This window comes from Leptopilina heterotoma, unplaced genomic scaffold, assembly GCF_015476425.1.
Source record: "Leptopilina heterotoma isolate Lh14 unplaced genomic scaffold, ASM1547642v1 Lhet_29, whole genome shotgun sequence".
NCBI classification, from domain to species: Eukaryota; Metazoa; Arthropoda; class Insecta; order Hymenoptera; family Figitidae; genus Leptopilina; species Leptopilina heterotoma.
The window spans coordinates 709442-727871 of record NW_025110996.1 but is presented as its reverse complement, the minus strand read 5'-3'; the positions used below and the strand labels follow the sequence as shown (position 1 = coordinate 727871).

The 18430-nt window shown below is 29.0% G+C and overlaps 1 protein-coding gene across 2 annotated transcripts in view; it reads right to left on the bottom strand.

Annotated features, from left to right (window-relative positions):
• Window positions 1-17032, bottom strand: part of LOC122504319 (protein apterous-like) — a 178253-nt gene extending 161221 nt beyond the window's left edge. For both annotated transcript variants that reach the window (XM_043615377.1, XM_043615378.1), the window contains exon 1: window positions 15612-17032. In XM_043615377.1, the coding sequence (XP_043471312.1) occupies window positions 15612-15659 (48 nt within the window). In that variant the 5' untranslated portion in view covers window positions 15660-17032. The remainder of the gene's footprint in view (window positions 1-15611) is intronic.
• Between the last annotated feature and the right edge of the window lie 1398 nt (window positions 17033-18430).

Sequence of the window (18430 nt, the reverse complement as noted above, 5' to 3'; positions counted from 1 at the left end):
CTGGACAGAATTAAATATTTTTTGAGTAAAAAAATATTTCCTGAGTCAAATAAATAATTTATATTTTCCTAAGAAATATTTTTTTTCATCCAAGAATTATTTCTTTTTGAGTCAAAAAATATTTATTAGACTCAAGAAATATTTCTCAATGATAACAAATATTTATAAGAGTCAAGAAGCATTTATTTGAGTCAAGAAATATTTATTTAAATCAAACAATCTCTATTTGACTCAATAAATATTTATTTCACTAAAGGAATATTTTAGTCAAAAATTGTTTGATAGACTTAAACAAAATTTATTTTAGTCGAGAAATATTTTTCTTTATGCAAAAGTAAAAAAATTATTTATTTGACTCAGGAGATATTTTTTTTACTCAAGAAATATTTAATTCTGTCCAGAATTATTTAATTGATCCAAGAAATGTTTATTAGACTCAAGAAATATTTTTTTTACCCAAGAAATATTTAATTCTGTCCAGAATGATTTATTATTATTATTATTATTATTATTATTATTGTTTTTAATTAATTTTGTATAGGACGTTTGTGCACTGCAAATGGATTCTAATGTGATTCGTCTAATTGCCGAATCTTCATCGGGCAATAAGCTTACTGCCGGGCATTAAGCTTACTGCCTAGGCAAATACACGGAGAAAAATAAATAGTAATAATTATACTATTTTCGACGAAAAATTACTACTTTTAAGTAGTAATTTTGAAACTGCTCGAAAAATAGTAACTTTTGCTTCGTATTCAAACGATTTTTACTTTTTTGAAAAAGTATAATTTACTTCAAGGAATCTAAATTTTATTAAAAGCCGAGTAATATTTAAAATTTCCCTAGCAATTAATACTCTGAGCGAAGCAACTTTTATTACGAATCAGAGCAATTATTACTATTTCGGTAAAGATTTTTACTCGTAAAAGTAGTAATCCGTACCCACACAATGACGCGCCTCACACCGACGGGCGAAATGAATGCCGGCGCGCCTGCGCGTCTGTCCACGCCGTGACGAAAAAAAATGCTGATGTAGAGAGCTATATTGTCTCGTTTTATTTTAATAAATTAAAATAAAATAATCAGTGCGTTCAAAAAATATTTTTTCAAGTAATTAACACTGTGCATGTGTATTATTATTCATTATTCATAAGTTTTACTTTTTTTTCACATTCATACTTACAATTAACAACTTAACATATCGGAAAATCTTAACATCTATACAGTTTCGAACCCTACCTAACTTATATCTAACGCAACCTAAAATCGCACGCATTTATACTAAGCCTCTCGGCTACGCAATCGCTATGGAGAAAATTTCGTGTTACCCGCATATATCTCTTTTCGATAAAGTGAATCATAAATTATATTTATTTAGATAAGTTACTGAATTAAAATATAAACATTTATGATAATAATAATAATAAACAGTATTATTAATTTAAAATTACTTATTTAAATTATTAGATTATAATGTTAATGATTTTATTTCTTTATATATTTTTTATTAATTAATTAGTAATTCATTAAAAATTAATTAACTAATTATTAAGTGATTATACATGAATTGCATACTTTGGAAATTAATAAATAATTAAAATGCATATAGGAATTAAAAATTAAATAAGTTAACTAAACATTTTTCTTTGTTTATAAGTTTATTGAAAATATTGTTGTTGTATAACAAAAAGTACACTTAATGAGTATTATATTGCACATTTGCGACATAATCAATATAAGATATATACAAACTATAAAATACAAAATAGAAAATGTTAAATTAAAACCATTTTTTGGCAATGTACTCTTGACTATTTCCAAGGCGTGTCATGTACGTGATTTTTGCTTGAGATAAACAAAATTGTCCAAATAACTGACCCGTGCTACACGTGCTTCTTGTAACCTAGAAATGTTGGATCACTTTGACGTCAGGTTACGGTCGCTGCGCATGACAGTAGTGACGTGATCACACACATAGGTGTGTAACAGTAGTGGTACGGATTACTACTTTTACGAGTAAAAAGTTTGTTCTGCAATAGTAAAAGTTGCTTCTTGCAGAAGCAATCTTTATTTTCCGCAGTATTAATTATTAGAATTTCTACAAGTAATATTTACAACATATCGAATGTAAAAAGTAACACAAAATTTAATAAAATTTACAATGACGATGTAAAAATTAAAATTCTTAAAGCAATTTTTAAACGTGACTACTGTAATAATTACTATTAGTAATTTTTACTACCAAAAATAGTAATTTTTACTTCATGCGAAGTACATTTTACTATGAATAGTAATTTTTAATATAAAAGTAGAATTATTACTATTCCATAGGAACGTTTACTAGAAACTCAGCACCATTTTTCTCCGTGTAGACAAATCTGAACGATTTTGTCGTGTATTCGTCTAATTGCCGGCAGTAAGCTTATTGCCTAGGAATTAAGCTTAATGCCGGATTCTTCTAGTTGCCTACGACATATATATATATATATATATATATATATATATATATATATATATATATATATATATTTATATATATGACGGGTTCCACGTCAAGTGACCCAGGTCAAAAATTTACATGGAATATTTGAAAAATTTGTAGTTTCTGTAAAACAAAACGAAAATACGTTTTCTATTTTGGGTTTTGCTGCTGTTTTTCAACACTTTCTAATAGTGTGAACAAATGTAGAGAAAAAAAATTGTTTGACCTTGAAAAATTAAATTAAAAAATAAAATTTCATTTTTTTATCAAATGGGCAGTTTTTATTTTTTTTAAAAAAATTTTATCATAAAGGTGAGGTTTTTTCCTAAAAAAAATGTATAGGTCAAAACGTGGGACACGAACTTTTAACTGGTCAAATTAAGCATTTACTTCTGCCGTGCACCGTCCCACAGTGGAATTTTTTTTACAATTTACTATTAAAAAATGTCTATAGCTTACAATTTTTAACCGATTTGAGTGTTCTTTGTCTTAAATTAAAGAGGAATAAATTCTTAAGACATCCTTCGAGGCCGATTTTAGAGATTATAATTATTTATAATTTTTTTTAAATCAAAGTTAACAAATTAATACACTTTTTTAAAAAAGGAGGTTTATTTTCTTATTCCGTTGATGCACATGATCTAAATAAATTTAAATTCATCGAATATGACCACCAGATAATTAATAAAGCATAAAATAATCTATTTCAATTGTTATAAACAATATATAGCCCAACAACGAGCAGGGGCGGTGGATTGCAGAAGTAAATGTTTATTTTGACCAGTTAAAAGTTCTTGTCCCACGTTTTGACCTATACATTTTTTTTAGGAAAAAACCTCACCTTTATGATAAAAATTTTTTTTTAAAAATAAAAACTGTCCATTTGATGAAAAAATGAAATTTTATTTTTTAATTTAATTTTTCAAGGTCAAACATTTTTTTTCTCTACATTTGTTTACACCATTAGAAAGTGTTGAAAAACAGCAGCAAAACCCAAAATAGAAAACGTATTTTCGTTTTGTTTTAAAGAAACTATAAATTTTTCAAATATTCCATGTTAGACCAAAAATTTAAACTTTGACCCCCTCCAGTTTTTATATTTGTTTAAATAAATTAATAATATTTGGTATTTTTAATTGTATCTAATAGGACTACTGTTTCTGCAAAATTTTTACCCGATCCCAAATATTTAAAATTTTGACCTGGGTCACTTAACGTGGAACCCGTCATATATATATATATATATATATTATATATATATATATATATATATATATATATATATATATATATATATATATATATATATATTATATTTTAAAACTGTTTATACGTTCATTGAATAATAAAAAAATGAACAAAAAAATTGTCGACCAATGCTATTTACTCAAATATACGCGCGGAGTCACGACGCAACGTCGTTGTCGTCGTCGTCGTCGTCGCTGTATATGAATATCTTCGTCGCAACGCTAATAAATTACACTTGGAACAGAGCATCACTATCGCTAGCAGACACGTCGTGGCAAGATGCCCTTATCTCGACAAACTTAAAATAATCATTCTACTTTGGAACATGTTTTGCGAAAGTTCAAGGCATCCCTATATCCTGGGAGAGACTAATCGACGCCAAATCGACGCTGCTATCCTCTATGCGCAATCAGCGCACAAAATATTCGCTAAAATTATTTCAATTCTTTATGATTTTTCGATTATTATTAGTTTTTCACATTGTATATTCTATATTTGTATAATTGTTACTATTATCATATTATTATCTTAATCTTTTATTTATTTATTATTATTTTAACTATTATTATTTTAATATTAATCTTTTATAACTCTTATTATCACACGATGATATTTATTATAGATGCTCATTTTACTTTGCTTGCAAAATGTATAATAAATTTTAATCGCAAAAGTCTTACATATTAACACTTTATAGACGAGGATGCTGGACTTCAAACATCGTATACGATGTTTAACCGTAATTGAAAAATTGATTCAATTAAAAGAAATTAAAAATAATAAAAATGTCCAGAATTTACGTACATACTTAGAATTGTTTCTAAAATCAAAATAAACTGATGCTGAAGAATTTCGCACTCATATATAAGTCATATTTCAAGTATATTATAAATTATTGAGAAAAGAGTTTATTTTCGTTTTTTTGCAGTTTTATTATAAAGATTGCAATTTTATATACTCTAAACTGAGAAGTAGCAGGTGGATCCTGGAGAAACATCGCAGCGACTTGTATCAAATGAAGCTTTTGGTCAAACATGAAAAATGTCTCCTCTGCGCTCACATTATAGTCTTTTCTTTCGATTATATTAAAAGACAAGTTTTTTTGACGTTTCTCTTTATAAGAGTATATCTGCGCGCGAGATTAAATAAAGAAGTCACGATGAACAGGCTATTTACAAGTGCAGAATATATTTAAAACTTCATACACAATTGGAAAGTTTTGTTTTTCTTGTAGAAGCAGAGGATTTATAGTGTGCATCAATTTCGACTAATCGAACGAGTTTCCAACAACATTTCCAGAAACGTCAAAAAATAATTTACAATTATAATTAATCCGCAAAACATTTCTATGTATAAATATATATTACCTACCTATATTGCAAACAGCGAAGAATTAAAGAAATCGAAATAAAAAGCAAAAATTTCCAGGGGTATTGGAATTCAAAGAGAATAGAAAAATAATAACAAACTTTATCAAAAGTTTGACGCTTCGAACTGTCAGACGCTAGATAGACAGGCAATTCAGATGAACTGACCAGGCGCTAGTCAGACATTAATGGATTGCCAGATGGAAAGTAGTAGCCCTCTGACAACCCGTTAGCAAAAAGAATACTAATATGAAAACACACAAGACAAATCAGATCAATATAATAATGATAACAATATACACCCATGTAGGAAAATCTTCTGGAGCGTCAAGAGTCAAGTCTGGCGAAAGCTATAGAAAGTATTTAGCATCGCTAGTCTGAAAGGTCTAGCTTGGGGTCCAGTTCTGCAGTTGCGCTCAGCTACTGATTCAGCCATAGGTTGCGTCGCTAGTCTGGAAGTCTAGCCCGACTCAACTCTGGATTTCGACAGAAGGTATAAATTTAACTTCAAAAAGGAAAAGATTTTGATTCATAAATTAAAATTTGTTATTTATTTTCCAATTCATTTCTAAAATATTTTTAAAATTCAAAACAAAAGATTTTTATTCATAAATCTGAATTCGCCTTAATGACACCCTAATTCGCCCCAGTCCTTGTTGAGGTCAAATTTTAATTTTACTGATACTGTTACGTTAAATATAACAGTAGGTACTATCTATAATTTTCAAAATTAAGACCTTAAAATATCAAAATAAAATATTCTTTGCAAACTAACGATAATTGCTTTTAGAAAATTATTATAAAGACATAAAATTTATCACTCTAAACTTGTTAATAAAATTAATATGTTAGACTAGCAGAAAAATCTAATATAAATTCACTTTAATATGTTCTCTTCTTATTAATGAATTCACAGTTTTCTTGAAAGTATCAAACTGATACCCAATTGGATCAAAATGATATCAAAACTTTATAGATTAAATTATTATTTGATCCACTTTTTGGTATCAATTAGTTACAATTTAACACTTTTAAGTTAACAGTGTTTGTAATAATGCAATTGTTTACGTGGTAAGTGTCATTAAACACTATTAAAGCAAACTTACTGTGTGAATATTTGTTTGTGTGTGTATGTTTAATGTCTTATGGAATTTGGGGTTGACCTGTGCAATTTGGGGCTTTAATAATTTTTCTAGATAAATATTTAATAACAACGAAATAAGTAATCCCTCTTATTGTTACTTCTAAAAAAAGAAGTTTATTTACAAAAGTTAACTAAAAAGTAAAAAAACAAAATGTACACGGAGAGAAGAGTTGCAGTAAATGTGACAGAACGCGTTTAGTAAATCATTTAGTGCACCGGTTAGTGGCGCCAACTGTATGTTTAGTATAATACACTACGACACCTCTCTGTTTAGTAGAATATACTGTTTGCTCAGTGTATCTTACTATCTTACTAAACAGTGCAGTAGATGGCACTGTCTGTACCGTCAGTCCAAACCTAACGATTCTGTTTAGTAGATTTAACTGCCATGTCAGTAGAATCTACTACGCCCTTCTCTCCGTGTATTTATTGAAAACATCTATTAATTAAATATTTGAGGCATTCCATTTCAAAACGAAACCCTACATAAACATAATTGCCAATGTAATACAATGATTTAATGAAAATTTCTTTCATTCAGTATGGAACCAAATTGCTTTTTAAATTAGCGATTTCGAAAGTAGAATTTCTGAACTTTCTGATAAAAAATAATATATTTTTTTAATTTAAATAGACAATTGGGTTTAAAAGTCCAACATTGAAATATCTCAAAACACGTTACCTCCAATTTTAATAAAACTTATATCAAACAAAAGCTTGAATATTCTACTTTTTATTTATCAAATGATAATAATAGACATTTTAGTGGATTTCAAAGTTTAACTTTTATTTACATTCGCAATTGTCGGTTTGAAATGGAATGCATCATATACTATTATAATTAGCATATACATGTATATATAATTACTCTATATGTACGCGTTGAGATTTTGATTTAATTTAGTGCAAATATATAACCTTGGTTGGTATGTATATATAAAATGTATATATATTATGAAGAATCGAGAAGAAAAAATTATATACGTAATTTACGGATAGGTCCATATAATCGTATTATAATAATTTCTCTTCAGTCATTATATATGTACATATATATTTCCTTTGCACTGACTATATATAATATGTTCTTTTATCAGTCGAATATTAGATATTGGCATATGCCGATTCTCCAAAGTTCAGTGAGCAACCTTTGCACTTGACTGATTAGTTTATGTTGCCATATATTTCATCATATTTCGCGCATCTAACTTTATGTGTATATATAAATAAATTGTCGAGAGGTAACGCATAATAACGTTTCGGAAAATAAATCCGCGACATTAATTCTTACACTTTTTTTTATTAATAAAATATCAAATGAATTATTCTTATGTAATAGAAAATAAATTATTATGGTTTATACAATGGTATAACAAATTGGAGTTCGAGGGGTTGAAATTATGTTCTCTTTAAATATAAATTAAATAGTATAAAAAATAAAAGTAAGAATATTTGCTTAATTACTAAAAAAATTATAAGATATAGATAGAAAAGGTGGTTGTAGCTTAAAGCTCATTTCTTATTCAATAGAAGATATAGTCCCAAAGTGTTTGTTTAATTCATTTACGTAATGAATGTTGTTGAATTAGTCAAAAATGACTAATTTAGATTTTGAGAGAAAATATATGTTATAAAATATATAACTTCTGTGGAGAGGAAAATGAAGTCTTGACAGGAGATATATACTCCCCGAGTCTGTGTGGATGACTCTTATCTAAACGGCTTGTGGCGACTATTCTTACACGGCCTTGCATTACCTTGCAATTAGGACAAATAAGTCGATCGAGTTCGCCTGGTTTTATAGATCTTGAAATTAAATGATTTCTTTATAGACGCACCGACTTTAAAGGAAGAAAGAAAAAGAAAATAATTACTTTGAAACCTATGAGAAACTCGAGTGTGTTACGCGTAATTTTTAACGGTTATAAAAATGCTAATCTATTAGAGATGCAACATAAATTGATATTAACAAATTTTTTCTAACACACGCACGGAAAGTACATCAGTTCTTACCTGTGCAGAGGGTGGAAAGTATGTCTTTTCCGACGAGAGGGAGGGAATGTTACTTTACTTCCCTCTGACGTCATAACGGGGAGAGAAAAGTATACTCTACCTCCCCATGACGTCATAGCGGGGAGAAAAAAGTACTTTACCTCCCTGTCGTCCAAAATCACATGTAATATATTTTAATAACAATGTAAAGATAAAATGTATCTTTATTTACGACTAAATATATGTTTTATTGGAAATTGTTAAAATTGTTAAATTGTTTTTTTTGTTTAAGGGGACACCTAAGTGGAAAAATGCCAAAAAATCGATTTTTTTTATTTGATTTTCTAAAAGTAGACTCAATTAGGAATAGAACAAGACTTTTTAAAACCTTTTCTGAAGAGTTGAAAAAATCTGATTACATGATTCTGAATACCATGAGTTTTTATTTTTTTTTCTTTTTTCGTGTCTCCTGTAAAAATTTTTTTTTTCCAATTTTTAAACTTTCGGTAAACTTTTCTCCGAATCTACTAAACCGATTTGTAATTTTTTTTTTACTTTGTTCAGTAAGGTTCCAAAAAAACGAATAAGAAGTTTAACATCATTTTGAGTTGTACAAACGGAGATATGAGTCAATGAATCAGAGAAAATGGGATTTTTATTTTGCTTTTGGTATAAATATCCATAAAAAAGTTTCTATTGAAGATAACGTCGTATAACTTCTTATTCATATAATTGATTATATTTGTAATCGAATGAAAAAAGGGCGAACGCAATTGAAATATATAGTTTTCGAGAAAAGTGTACCGAAAGTTGACTCTTTTTGCATTGTTTTTAGGTGACTTAGGTGTCCTCTTAAAATTGTTTTAATTGTTAAATTGTTAAAATTGTTAAATTGTTGTTTTTGTTTGTTTTTTCATTTGTTTAAATTGTTAAATTGTTGTTTATTGTTATTGTTAAAATTGTTAATTTTTAACCCTTAAACCGCACCCTTGGTGTGCGACACCCATATTCTAGCTTTTTACTCTAATATTTCGGTTAAGTTCGTAAAAATTGAACATGTGTCGTTATTGGACGATACATTTTGTACTTAACTTTATGTTCCGTGAGGGACATTAGTCTTCCAAGTGTCTTTGTGTATTTGATAACTTTATGAAGTTGTCGGCGAAAAATTTCTGCTTGTTTGACACCCAGTTTTTGGTTTAAGGTAATTTCAGTAGTTTTAAAAAACAATTTTTTAATTATTAAAATTAAATAAATCATTATGAAACCTATTTTCCTTCAAAATAGATGTAATGAGCTATACAAGATAATTTTTCCGAAAGATAATATCCTATTCCAGCTTGGAGAACACACTTAAAAGTCCCCGGGTGTCGCACACCCAGTGTGCGGTTTAAGGATGGATTCGGCAGTGTGCGGTTTAAGGGTTAATAATTAACCATTTTAAAAAATTATACTATTATTATAATAAACTTTCGGTTGAAAACACTATTGTCGTTAAAATTTTTTACTCTCTAAATTTGAATCAGCGAAAAGTCGCTGATTCACCAGCCCAGAGTATGCAGCTGATGAAACAGGCGTATATACGCTGGAAAATCAGTGCATATACGCTATTTCATCAGCTGCATACTCTGGGCTGGTGAATCAGCGACTTTTCGCTGATTCAAATTTAGAGAGTATGAAGTGGTTGTACTTTCCCTTTACGTGTGTTAGAAAAAATAGTATGTGCACCACGGAAGGAAAATGATTTCCACGAGTGTGTTTACAGTTCTCGTCTTCGCTCGCACCACTCGCCTTCGCCTCGTGTGCTCGCTACGCCTCGAACTGCAAAATCCACACTCGTGGAAATCTTCTATTTTCCTCCCTAGATGCACAATCGAGTGCACAATATACTATTGTACAGAATATATATTCATACTATAGAATCAGGGTGTTCATCAAGGATTAACAAAAAAAATTTCCTGACTTTTTACTAAATTTATTTCTGCTTCCGAGGCATGAAAATTATAATTTAATTTAAATATACCGATATTTTTAGAAAATTCTTGGAAAAAACAGAATAACTGCTTTCCCTCACTGAGAAACCTTTGGGACTGTAGCGGAACAACGTATGTGACAGCAGCTCCACTATGGTTTTGGTGCGCTGGGGTACAATTTTGGGCGCGTGACAGTCTAAAATGTTGATGAGCAGCTCACCGAAGTAGTGGGGATGCCGTCTTTCGTTTGCAGCTGAACAACTTTTGGAGTGTCACGCGCCCAAAATTGTACCACAGAAACCCAAAAGTATAGTCTTGTAGCGTTCCACCAAAATGGTCAGTAGCAGCCTATCGAAAGTCTGCTGCTGACCCAAAGGTCTCTCAGTGCTGCCGGATCCTTTTGCGATTTTTTTAAGTTTCATCAAATCTTTGATGCCCACTCGTAAAATTGGACAAAGTTTAATGAAAATTTGTTCTAGTACAACTTTAAACAGATCAATTAAAATATTATAAAAACATGCCTTTTGTCTACTCAATTATTAAATGATAAATACATGTAATTTTTTTATAAAATTCCTTAAACATTTTTTAAGCTTATATAAATGTAATAAAATTCAAACTAAAAAAATTAAAATCCTATGTTTCTAATAATTGTTACTATTGATCCGAAAAATTTATTGAAAACATACAAATGTTGATAATTAAAGGAAAACCAATTTTTAATAGAATTTATAAGTATATCATTTTTTCTGAAAAAAATTCAAAGTACCCGATTCTGCGTAATCGGAAGGGCAAGAGTTTACCAAAAGAAGTGAAGTTTCTGAAAAATTAATTTAAAAAAATACTATTTTTATTATGAAAACCATACATTAAATATTTTAACTTCAAAACTTAAGTAACTTTAATCAATTTATTTTTGTCAAACAAAAGTGGCAAATAAACTTCAGTTCACCAATTCAATATATTGTAAAAAAATGGTTCGATATTATAATTTAAAACTTTTTATCAACACAAAGTTTAAATAATTTAATTAAATTTACATGAACTTACAAAATGATAGTGATTTCTTGGAAAAATTACATTATTTACCAGTTTAAACTTTAGCTGAATAGAGGCACGTCTTCATATTGATCAATTTGTATCAATTTGGAAAAGACATTATTTACTCTAGGTATATGATTAATTTTGAGTGGTTATCACAAACATGGGAACATTTACAACCAAAATCATCTGTCAAAACATTAATTGCAGAAAAACAAAAGACGACACTTTCTTATCACGGAATTGAAAATTATTATTAAATAGCAAAATCCTACGCGCGCGATGCGCGCGTGAATGATTTAAAGAATTATCACGGTAGCAATTTACCTGCCTGTCTTACCACAGAAAAAGTACATACGGGAAAATGTTCATGATTAATAAAATGAAGAATATATTTCAGAACTATGGATACGGAAAAATTTTTGAAAATCCTACAAAACCGTAGGTTGAAAATGTACGGAAAAAATTTTTCAGGGAAAGTTCTCGAACTGTACCTGAACACCTGAACAGTGAGAAAAGAACATGAGAAAAGTTGAGGTCTAATCCTGCATTATACACTAAAGAAATTCTTGAACTTTTCAGGAATCTACTGTGTAGAGCAGGAGAAATTCTCGAAGTTCACGGCAGATTTTTGAAAAATTCAGGGACATCTTTAGTGTAATGCAGAATTAGACCTTAACTTTTTCTCATATCCACCGTTCAGGTACAGTTCGGGAACTTTGACTGAAAAAATGTTTTCCGTGTGCTAAGAGTTTTCGATAAAAATTATAATGAATTTAATGGAAACTTTCTGAACTTTAGATAGAATAATTGTTGAACTACTCAACAATCGAAAAATTTCAAATTGTCTCTCAGTTTTCTCTTTTTTACTAATTAATATTGGTATATATTGTAATTTTTTGTAACTTCTCTAAAAAATTTTCCGTATTCACCATTTCAGAATAAATTCTCGATTTTTGTGAGACAACATTTTTCTGTGTTTCTTTTACAAATTGAAACATATCGATTATTATAATATCGATATGTTTAAAATTCTTTTAAAGAATTTTATTTAAATTTTTTGAAAATAATCAGGGGAAGTTAGTCACCATAATTATAATTTTATTTTTTAAAATTTCTTCACAATATATTCAATTATTTTCATAAATAGTAAAACTCATTGCAGAATTTCAATTATTTTTAAGACAATTTTAATCAAATTCCTGGAAAAATGTAATTATTCTTAAAAATTTTATTAAAATTCGTCGAAAGAATTCAATTATTTCTAGAAACAGTAAAAAATTTTTCTCAAGAATTTAATTATTTCTGTAAGTTGCAAAATTCTTTAGATTTACTAAATTCTTTTGAATACTATATTTTTAAAAAGAATCCTTTACTAGAATTCGCAGCTATTTTCATAAATTTCTATAAAATTCTAAAAAACAACTCAATTATTTTCAAATGCAATAAAATTCTTCGCAGAAATTCAATTATATTTAAAAATTTGTTTAAATTCTTATCAAAATTTTAATTATTTTTATAAATAATTAAATTGTTCTATACAATTCATTTTTTCAAAAATTTTAATAAAATTCTACGCAAACATTCAATTATACTTTCATAAATAATAACATTCTTTGGAAGTATTCAATTACTTTCATAAATAGTAAAATTCTTTGCAGAAATTCAATTATTATCAATTACATTTTAATAAAATTAAATAATCAAATGTTCAATTTAAATTATTAAAAAAACATTATTTTCAAAAAATTTTAAGAAACTCGCCAAAAGATTTATTTAAACCGGGAACAAAAAAATTATTATTACAAATTTTTAATTCCTTAAATTGTTAATATTTAGGGACGTATGACTCTCCCCAAATTTAACTCTATATAATTGTTATTTCATGGAATTTTAAACTTTATAATTATTATTTACTCAAAAGGTAGATATCTAAAATTTAATGCTAACATTATTGCTTAGTTTTTAATTTATGTCACTGAATACGTAATTCGTAGAATCTATAAATTAATGAAAATCTATTGTTGATTATATGCAATAGAGATTATAAAAAATTATATCTTCCATTAAATTAAAATTATGTAAAATATTATTTCGCGTATATTTAAATTTATGTTATTTGAAAAATATCCTATAAAACCATCATTATTTCAAATAAATAAAAAGAATTCATAAAAATTATGAGAAATAAATATTATATTTTTAACGATTGTATTTAAAAATTAAAATTTAAAAAATTGTAATAATGTTGTCATTAAATTATAGCCACTCACCTTAAGAGTAATTGGTGTTTATAAATTTAAAAATTCTAAATAACAATTATAATTGTATAAAGTAGAATTTGGAGGAAGTCATGCGCCCCTAATTTTTAACCACAAAAATAGAAACAACACTTTAAAACATATCTGTCATCAAAACATTAATTATTATATATAGAAAAACAAAAGACGACACTTTTTGTTCACGGAATAGCAAATTATTATTATGTATTAAATTAAATTTTTTTTGTATTATTTTTGTTAGTTTTATATAGTAATCAGTACGAATAGGCATTGTCCGTATATTTTTGAAAATAAATAAATCAATTATTATGTATGTATAATAGTATTTTAATTTATAAAGTTACTATATGTATATCGTGATGATATTCGATGAATATCTTAGGATTAATGAACGGATATTCTATGGATAACCTAGGGATGTCTTAGAATATCTTAGGGATATCCTAAGAATATTTTGTAATATCTCGGGATATACTAGGGGTATGTTTTGGGTGTCCAGAGAATAACTTATGGATATCCTTAGATATCCTGAGGATGTGCATGCCGCCGGTCTCTAGGATATCCTTATATTATCAGTTGGATATCTCTAAGACATCCCTAGGATATCCACGGGATATTTCCATAATATCCTAGGATATCTAGTGCTATGAGGGGCCTGGCCAAAAAAATTCCCTTACTTCCCTGACCGCTGGACAACCTCTGTAGAAGCTTATACAAAAACAAAACTAACTCATTTCTTATAGGTATATTGAAAAAAAAATTTCTGATTAGGGTATATTTAACACGATATTCTAGTTAAAACAACCAGAAATATTTTTAAAAAATATAGAAAAAGAATTATATATCCTTTCTTTAACAGGTATAGCAAAGTATACTTCTCTATATTTCTTGTATAATATATAATGACAATTACATTTATTTTTCATTCATTTCTCAGAAAGTAATCTGTAATAATTGAAAAAGTATTCTCTGAATTTAAATCAGTATAACTACTGCTAAATCAGTGGTTTATAGATATATCACTGGTTCAAATTAAGAAAAGATTACATCAACCTTAGAAATATCTGCGCTTCTGAGTCAACAGCAATAACTGGTTCTGTCAAAATCATAGAAATTATTGATTAAGATGCAAAAGCCATAGAATTTGTAGCATATTTTGCGATATTCTGTAGTACTATACAAAATGTTAAAGTAAATTTGTATACTAATAAAACTTTTATATTCTAAAACTATAACTCTAATATTCTGTAAGGTAGTAAAATCTAATTTCGAAAGTAAATCTGTATGCTAATAAAATCTATGTCTCAAAATTAAATACACGCAGCAAATAAAATATCTTCTTTTATTGAATCAATTAACCATTACCGCATTTTATTGATAAAAAATATAGAATAAAAGTATACAATATTACAATAAAGATATAATTATTATCATGGGATAACATATATAATAACACATGTGCTTCTGAACTACCAGCACATGGAGAGAGAATATATATTAAATTTTGTAAAAGTATTTTTCATATTGGCGAAAAAGTGCGACAAAGTGAAATTTTGATATAAAAAATGGCTGATAAAACCATTATGCATAAACTAAATCTAATACTAAATTAGCCTTTGACTCCAACCCAAAACAGAACAGTTTTTATGTCAATTAGTCATCACCATCATTAGAATCATCCTCATTATCATCATCATGATAAATGCAGAACGTATTTAGAAAATTAGGAACAGAGAATAATGTCCAAAAAATATACAGGTTTAGTGTAAAGATTAGAATGATTCTAGAATTATCAATTATTGAACACTAATCCAATTGGTGAAATTAGTGAATTACTAATTCGGCGATATTTAAAAAATTAGTGAACACTGATTCGATAATTGTTGAAAAATTATAGAACACTGATTTATTTGGTAAGTTGATAAATTAATAATTAGATGCTAGTCTATAAATCATTGGACACAGATTCAATAATAGTTATAGAATCATAATTATTATCATTTTCTTTGAGTCGTTAATGAGATCAGAAAACGAGACATTATCTATGAAATACTTGAGAAAATGATGCCAGATGACACTCACCCAGTGCATGCCGGTGGTAGGAGGGGCGCGCTCCTCATACACTCCCATCAGGGTGGCTGCTGTCGCGGGGTGGTTCCCGCTGAAGGTGCGAGAAGAGGTCGAGGCAGCTAGGGTGGGACCTGGGGACCTGGATGCCGGTAACGCGGAGATGGCGTCCGCCGCGCAACCTACGTGTCGCCCTTTGCCCTCTTCTTCCTCTCAATCCTCTCTCCTCCCTTATCTTTCCTTTTTCTCTCAGCCAACAATATATACACACCCTTTAAATCCAATTTCACAATTTACACTCTTCCCTACACTTTTATATTTCTACTACTCATCACTATCATCAGTTCCTATTCACCGTCTTCTCAAAAAACATTCAGTTTTACATCAGGCACTTATCACTCAACATTTCTTTCCTCCTCTCAAAATTGCTCAATCGATTTCTTCTCCAAAATCAAATTTTGCTTCTGAATTTCCCCTTGACGATAGTTGTTTTCTATCAGGGATCGAATTCAATAATGATTAAACTTGTTCAGTAGCCGGATCGATAATTGCTAATAAATCAATCCTGATTTCTAATCAGTATTTCTTCATTAATCAATGCTTTGAATGACCATTCTATCAGTACATTTTTCTATTGATAAATATGATCATTACTGACAATGGGCAAGATTGGAGATAAAATAATATGGAGAATTGAGCAATTAACTTGGAAGTGAAATTGCATTTGATGAAAGAGTACATACTCGATCAGTGTCATACAATTTAGATTTGATTCGTGAAAGGATTAAGTTTGACCAGAATGCAAGTGATCAAGAATCAAGCATTCAACACACTTTAAACTTAATACTGACCACACACATTTCGAACAAAAACTAGTATGAAAACCACTTGCTGTGACTCCCTTCAACAAGATTCGCAGATTCCTAAGGATGAACATTTATTTACACCGACAATCTGCAATCAAGAGTTTTTGAATTAACTTTTGGAAACATGGAAGATTGTCATATTTTTTATCACTTTCTAAATGACGTTTCAGTCATAAAGGAAACTTTTTGTATTTCGAGAAGTTTGGATCACTGATTAACAGTAATAAAAGCACTCATTTTTTTATAAGAAACAAAAAAAATTTCCCCGACGGACATTGGAAGCACAACACTGAAAAAGCCAAGTTGTCACCGCACTGAGTTTCACGCGCGTTTTATCTTTTTTAAATCATTGCAACCTGCTTGTAAGAGGACAATGTGTCTACAGGTTAAAATTGAATCCTGACCGGCACGCAGGACAACGAACGGATTAAGCGGAACGACGGAACGAGTGGAACAAGGCGCATGTGCTCCACCTTTGCTTTTTGTCACGTACACGCTCTGCGTCGTACAGACTCAGCTCGGATCACGAAGCGGAGTGAGGGAACGACAGGACGAGTATAGTTTGTTGGCTGGGAATAGCGCCACAAGCGGCGAATGATGAAGTAGAGAGAAATGAGGTGGTAACTTCAATGGAACTGCCCACATAGCCCTCACTCGGGTAACCGTGTTCCTGATAAGCTCCACCTACTTCTGAGCTGTGGAACCTGCCCATTAAAAAGAGGTATTCTAGGTTCCCCTTTATTGTGTGTGCTCCCGTCAGCAACCTTCTACCTCTACCACGCAACCTTCGACTATCTCACCAATATTCAACTCCAATTTTGCTCTCATCGCTCCGACGGACAACTTACGATGATGGATTGGAATGGTTTCATTTTTCTTATTTCTGCACTTCCCGCAAGACATCTTCACTTTGGGATGATAAAACATTACTTTTAGGGAAGAAAACGTTTCGGTTAAAGTTATTTTTTGACCAGATTTCTTGTTTCAAAGAATTAAACATGTTTCGGATAAAATATAAGTTTAGATTTACAAACAATTTTTTCAATGACATATGTAGTTTCATTTTTATCAGGTCCAAAATTCATCTGCGCATGCAGACGCTACAAAATTCAGATTCGATTAAATTTACTTCCGTTAGAACGAAATCTAATTTCTTTTGTGATTTTGGATTTGTAATTATATGACATGAAAAAATGTATCTGCAAACGACCCGTGCAGAAAATGCCCCACTTTGCCCTATTTAAAACAGGGTTCTGGTCGGGGCCTCGACAGTTTTCCCTATTAAATTTTTTTTTTTTTAATAAAGTTTTTAGAATTCCATTTTGTTGTAGAAGCTATTAACAATGAAAGGCAATCATTATTTTAGTTATTTAATAATTTTTTTATTTTAGGGGTTTGACTAGGATTCCTGGCCAAAACCCCAAGTGAGGTGTTCACTAGATATTAAATAGGGCTCTGATCAGGGCCTCGACAGTTTTCCTCGTTTGAATAAAGTGTAAATGAATTAAGTTTTTTAAATTAGTTCCCATAATAAAATTATAAACAATTGAAGAAATTAATTAAACAGAGTAATTATACTAAATTTTTAAGAATTTTTTTATCTTATGGGTTTGACCAGAAATTCTGGCCAAAACCCTAAGTGGGGTGTTCACTAGATATGAAATATGGCTCTGATCAGGGCCTCGACAGTTTTCCTCGTTTTAAAAGCATGTAAATAAATTTAATTTTTTAAAATTAACTTTTTTAAAACAGTTATTTAAGTTAAAAAAGCGTGTTCCTTTAAAACACTTTACAAAATAATTATGGTAATATATTTAAAAAACGAAAATACATATAATTTTTTTTCTTTAAGTACAATATTATAATAAAGTTTATTTATTAATAATAACAACTAAATTATAAATAACGAATAATAATAGTTATTAAATAATTAATTATTATACATTTATTTAAAAATAAAAATTATGA